This window comes from Malania oleifera, chromosome 11, assembly GCF_029873635.1.
Source record: "Malania oleifera isolate guangnan ecotype guangnan chromosome 11, ASM2987363v1, whole genome shotgun sequence".
Taxonomy (NCBI): domain Eukaryota; kingdom Viridiplantae; phylum Streptophyta; class Magnoliopsida; order Santalales; family Ximeniaceae; genus Malania; species Malania oleifera.
The window spans coordinates 81093592-81099829 of record NC_080427.1 but is presented as its reverse complement, the minus strand read 5'-3'; the positions used below and the strand labels follow the sequence as shown (position 1 = coordinate 81099829).

At 38.1% G+C, this 6238-nt stretch overlaps 1 protein-coding gene across 4 annotated transcripts; it reads left to right on the top strand.

Annotated features, from left to right (window-relative positions):
• The first annotated feature begins 279 nt into the window (after nt 1–279).
• LOC131168588 (uncharacterized) lies at nt 280–5082 on the top strand. 4 transcript variants are annotated; one of them, XM_058128137.1, is made up of 3 exons: nt 280–488; nt 1012–1444; nt 4488–5082. In XM_058128137.1, the coding sequence occupies exons 2-3, from the start codon at nt 1020–1022 to the stop codon at nt 4723–4725; spliced, it is 663 nt and encodes a 220-aa protein (XP_057984120.1). In that variant the 5' UTR covers nt 280–488; nt 1012–1019; the 3' UTR covers nt 4726–5082. The 4 variants fall into 4 exon arrangements, with proteins under 4 accessions (XP_057984120.1, XP_057984117.1, XP_057984119.1 ...); XM_058128136.1 differs by having other exon boundaries at nt 407–531; XM_058128135.1 differs by lacking the exon at nt 280–488 and adding an exon at nt 588–708.
• Nucleotides 5083–6238: the final 1156 nt, after the last annotated feature.

Sequence of the window (6238 nt, the reverse complement as noted above, 5' to 3'; positions counted from 1 at the left end):
TATTTCTATTTTTTAAAATTACCTGTGCAATTTTTATAGAAAATCGGACCTGACCCTACAAGTATATATTTTTTAAATATAATTTTATATTATACTTTATTTAAAATTTTAAAAATTAAAATTCAAACACGATACTTCAGGGAAAAAGTAATTGGCCAAAAAATGGTGACGACTGGGTCTGACCCGGTGACTCGGTGAGGCTTTCATGACTCGGTGAGTCTTTCAGGCCCCGGCAAGTCCGTGGTTTTACATATATCCAATTTCGAAGATAAAATAGGCAGCTAAAAAGGAAAGAGATAAGGAAAATCTGTCTTCCGAGGGATTTTTTTTTTTTTTTCTAGGAAATTGCAGTATTAAGGGTTAAACTTCTAAGGAGTACGTCTTCCTTAGATCATAACCGTTAGATTGACCTTATGATTCACGGTCCTTAACTTAATACCATCTTTCAATCATCAATGGAGCACGTCCTCATCCTGGATGGAGTATCAGTTAATGCCTCTCTCTCTCTCTCTCCTCTGTGACCCACCGCAGGTTTCTCTTCTTCTTCCAGTGTTGAGTGTAAAGTTTTCTACTGCCTAGTAGGGCCATGGATCTCTTTTCTAATGTCGATTTCCTCATCTTGATTCCGAGACACCATTGTTTTCCTTCTTAAGTCTTCTTCTGAACCGTTCTTCTCTTTATCCTTTCTGCATTCCTCCCTGAACCTGTGTAATTTCTTTTTCTTCTTCTTCTTCGTTTCTTAAAGAATATAATCTTGTTGTTCACCTGTCTCAGTTTTTTATAACGAGACTAATGGAGTGTTAAGATCACCTAATCCAACACCTACTCGTTCAAATGCGCTAAGTTTTAATTTTAATCTATTCTTATTACTATTATATATTGGATTAATTTGTTCCAATCTTCAGGCCTTCATCTTTCTCTTTTTGCTCCTTTTTTTGTGAGTTAGGATGCTCTGTATAAGCCTCTAATCCAAGTTTCCGATCCTGGTTTTTTTTTTTTTCGAAATGTCAGTTCTAGAAATGTCCCACCTTGAATTAGAACGAGGGGGTCACCACCGCTCTCCCGCTGGCAGTGACGGAAGCGTCTGTTTCTCCGATGCCGACGAGGGGTCATGCCATTCCCTGTTCTATTCCACCGCCGCTGGATCATACGATGATTGCAGGTTCGATTGTGCGTCTGATCCTGAGAATGGAGAAGCCTCAGATTCGCGGCGACTCTCGTCGGTGTCGGGTTGTTCGGTGGAGATCGAAGTTGAAGGCGGGGTTCCTGAGATTAAGATGCATTTGGCCAGAGCAGAGAGAGATTGTAGAATTTGTCAACTGAGCTTGGAGAGTACCAATCACGAGTCTGGAATCCCTATTGAATTGGGTTGTTCGTGCAAGGACGATTTGGCTGCTGCCCACAAGCACTGCGCTGAGGCCTGGTTCAAGATCAAGGGGAATAAGTGAGTCTAAAGCCTATGTTTCTCTCTGTTTGTTCATAGAACTTGCTATGATGCTGTCATTTGAACGTTTTATTAGAAATTCCTGATACCCATTTGGATTTGGTGGCTCCTAGAGTCATGCTATCGAAGGTTTAGGATTTGCTGGTTCCGAAGTTTAAGTGCGAAGTCTCTTTCTATTTATTATTATTATTATTATTACTTCTTAATTTCAGACGTCCGTTTTAGTGTTTTAGTCCTCGTATTTGATGTTTGTCTTGAGGGAATGATAATAAGCATGGATTAATTTAGGAATTTGGGTTGTGAGCTACATTTGAAATTATGTGACGAAGTTTCTAAAGCATAACGCATAATGCGGCATGCCTGCTGTGTCTTGGGGGGTAGGTATTGATGCAGAGACAGAAATTTTATCTAATTAGAAAAAATAAAATAAAATAAAAGAAGTTAAAAGAAGATTACACTAATTAAAGGTGGTGTTGGGAAAAAAGTAAAGTAGAAGAGTAAAGCATCAGCAAGTCCGGAATCCATGCCTTCCACACCGACAGTTTCATGCTAGTCTGTCCTTTTTAGAATTCTAGGAAACTATTATCTATTCCTTTGTTGTAGATTCCCTTTTTCTTTATGAAAGTAAGGATTTGACCCTTGATTGACGAAGTAATTTCCTGGCAGATGATTATTGCTTGCTTTTCCTCCTCTTAGTTTAATTTAATTCCTTTGATGCAGATTGGAGATTTTCTATATGTTTAACACCTCCGGTGATAGCCTATTCTATATGCATACGTCTAGGCTTTTAACTTTTAAGGTGTCATATTGCGTTAAACTGCTGATTATCTTATGTGAATTTTCTGAGATGTGCTATGATGCTTTTAAAACTTTGGCGGATTGTGCATCAACATTGCTGTGTTTGTCGGCATCATCCCTGTTTTTGCCATTTGCCTTTTTTCCAAGCAACAATATCGTGATTGGTGCTGTTAATCTAAACTCATGGCGGAATTTCCTGGAGGCACTCCTTGCTATTTTATATTTATTTATTTATTTATTTTTGAACTACAACTTTGTTTCAATTGGCCACCCCGTAGGTGTTGAAATTGTTTTAATGACATAGACTTTCACTTTGGCCTATCACTGAATCTGTTCGACTGATCTGCAGAGAGTTTTCTACCTGACAACCTGATTAAGATTTGAATATGTTGGATCTGATAATCTGCAGTTGTCAATTAATTTTAGTTTTATTTACAATAAACCTAAATGACTGAATCCTTTTGAGGTGCTTAGCTAATTGGAGTGAGAAATAATAATTTATGTATATATATATATATATATATATATAAAAAGGCAGCCAGTGTACAAAGCTCCCCCGTATGCAGGATCTGGTGAGAAATTATAGCCTATGCATGCCTATTTAAATATTACATTCAATATTTCAATGCTGTCAAGTCTGATTTGTTGTCTGATAGGTGGTACCTCGTAATAATTAGATATTGGATTGTCATCTGCGGAGCTGTTCGATATTGGATAAGTGGCTTTTTATGTTTCTTTACAACTTGTAATTAATCTCAGTTCAACCTGCTTACGGACCAGCCTAAAAGCTGATAAATCATCAACTAGTCCTGTGTAATTAGGGGTAGCTGATCTGAATGGATCTTGGGTGTAGAAAAATTCAAATTGGTGCATTGTGATATATGATGAGTTTTTTCTTCATGGTGTTTGGTGATCCTAAACACCCCCCACCCCCCCCCCCCCCCCACCTTTTCCCGTTTTATGTTTTACTATTTACATCACAGGATGTTCCTTATGATGTCTTTGGATTATCAGCTAAATATGTACTTTTTAGAGTTTAAAATTCTATTGACTAATTCTTTCCTCCTTCCTATAGGATTCATCTTTGGGTTTTGTTTCTTTCTTCTTCTTCTTTGAAAATTATCCTGTTGGACATAGATTGTCATTGGTAGGAGATCATAACTTGATAAACTAACTTGCTCCAATATTAGATCTTAAGTTTGTTCATGCTTAAAATAGGGTCCTTTAAGCTGCTAATGGGGCTTTTAGATACTGCCTTTGTATTTATTTATTTATTTTTGACACATTGTGCTGTGTCTGCAAGATTTTGATCATTTTGAAGCTTTATTCTGAGGTTTATGTGATGTGTTGGCTCGTCTCCACTTCTTAAAAGGAAATAGAAATTTAACATGAAAGAATAAAGGATCTTATCTTTCTGTTGAGGAATCTTGGGCACTCATCTTAAAGCTTTTTTTTTTTTTAGCATTTTTGAGCATTTTCTGAGTCTTGGTATTGTGTTCTGACTAATATCAGGCAGCGCCTTGGATTGAATTTGTTTCTGTGATGATATTTAACAGTGAAAAGTAGAAAACTGTCAATGGTGCGGAAGAACTTAGCTTTTATCTTAATTGGTCATACTCCAAACATTCTTAGAAGTTTTTCTATGCCACTAATCTTCTTTTTGATACACCAAACTTCTCTCAAGTCTAATTCACCAAGAAAAGTTCATGTCCGTTCTCTTGTTCATTAAACTTTATACCACAATGGCATGGGTCTCGTGGGTTTCTGGCCAGAAATAGTGATGGCATCTGCCATGTAAGTTCCACATAATGTCCCTCTTTCATGTTATTTCTGCGAGTTATTTTTAACAAATGTTTTTAATAGCAGCACAAGTCGATTTGCTAGCTTATCCCTACTCTGATTTGTGAATTTGTACTTTTTTATTCACAATTTTGGGCTTTTTAGGAAATACCGTGTTTCCTATCATGCTATGTGTCAGCATACATTTGCGCTTCTTCTTCTTCTTCTTCTTCTTCTTCACAATTTTACAAGAGATTGAAGAACAGGTGTTAATATACGTTAGTTTAAATGTACCTTATTTAAGATTAAATTTTGTTCCGTGCTCCTTTGTAGGATGTCATGCCAACTCCTAGATCGGTCCCCTTTTTTCCTCGTCCCCTCCTCATCAGCTTCATTATTATTCTTTTTTGGGAAAAGGGATTCTCCTACTTCTGATTATGTTGTGGCGTTCCATTTTGCTTTTCAGGACCTGCGAAATTTGTAATTCTGTTGCATCCAATGTTGCTGGTGCGAATGAGGTTGGGACAACCGAGCAGTCAAGTGAGATCAACAATGCCATTTCCACAACTGTAGCCTCTGCAACGATGCACCACACAGAAACACAAAGCTTCTGGCATGGTCACCGCTTCCTGAATTTCCTGCTGGCTTGCATGGTATTTGCTTTTGTCCTGTCTTGGCTCTTTCACTTCAACGTGCCGTCATGAGATCCTAGAGAAGAGTTTGTGTGCGAAATATATGTATATAAAATTAAAAATGGAAACCTGAAGAGTACTAAAAGATATATTCTGTGTATGAAGCTGCAGAATTCGATTGATACCATGATGAAAAACAGGGTATCGCTTCGAGCTCTGGTCGTTTTATATAGCGTATCCACAGTTCTATCTGCTAATGCGATTAGAGCTTTTCTTCATGACAATATTAGCTCCATCGGGCCTTCAAATTCCATGTTTTATAATGTGTTTTGCTGGTGTTTTGTATTGTATTATTATTCTTCCTCCATTGTTTTTTTTTGCGTTTGAAAGGATTTGTTTGGGAGTGAGAATTTCTCTTTTCCCCTTTTATGATGGGGTGGGATATCTTCTGCTCAGATATACTGATTTTCAGAGCTTGGAGAAACGTCTGTACACGTAGTTTGGAAGCGTGACTGGTGTAAAATACCCATGCCAGCGTTATATATGCAAACAAATAATTGTTGACCCACTGGGTGCATTTATTTTTTTGTTTTCTCTGTCTGGAAAGTTGCAAGGTCATGGAGCATGCACAGTGTCGTGGAGCATGCACAGCCTCGAGCATGCATAATTCTTTTATTGATGCTCCACTCTGATAATATTCCTCGAGGATGCATAATTCTTTTGTTGATGCTCCATCTCAATGCTCCTCTCTCTGATATATATATATATATATATATATATATATATATATATATGTGTGTGTGTGTGTGTGTGTGTGTGTACATTGCTTTGTAAAGCAGTGAGTGTGTGAAAAATATATAGAGCAGAACGAAGTGAGCTGAGTGTGTGTGGCAGAGAGATTAGTGTCGAGAGTTGAGTTGAGCTGCGTTACTCCTCTTTTGTATCTTTCTTATTGATCATACAGTGTGTTTCTCTCTCTCCCATGGACGTAAGCTGAGTTTGGCCGAACCATGTATTTCTTTTGCGTTCTTTGTGTGATCGTTTTTTGTTTGTATAGCTGGATTCATCCCTTACCCCTAACAACTGGTATCAGAGTTTGGAAAGGGTGAGGAACGTTATTAAAAAACTTGAGCTTACCTTCGGGTTCGGCGACATCGAGACGAAGTTGGGATAGCAGTCGTAGAGGCTTGCCGCCATACCAGCTCTTTGTGGCTTCCCCGCAAAAATTGTTCGCTGCTAATCGTGTCGGATCTCTCAGCCGCGAGTGATTGCAACGTCTATTGAGGATCATTTTTTTTTTCCTCTGCGTGGAGACAGAGACGGAGCAGGTGAACAGGAAGGGAGAAATAAAGGAAGGTGAGATCTTTTATTATAATAATAATAATAAAAGGTGGGCATTTAATTTATTAAAAGTTAAGGAATGTACTATTATGATTGCATTGGAGAAGTGAGCTATGTGAAGTGTTTGCTGACACATCAGAGATCTGATTTGTCCACGTCACTAGTGGGCCCACCTACCACATCACCAGTAGGGCCCACTTGCCATGTCATCTGTGGGGTCCACATAAATCAGGTCAGTTTCATT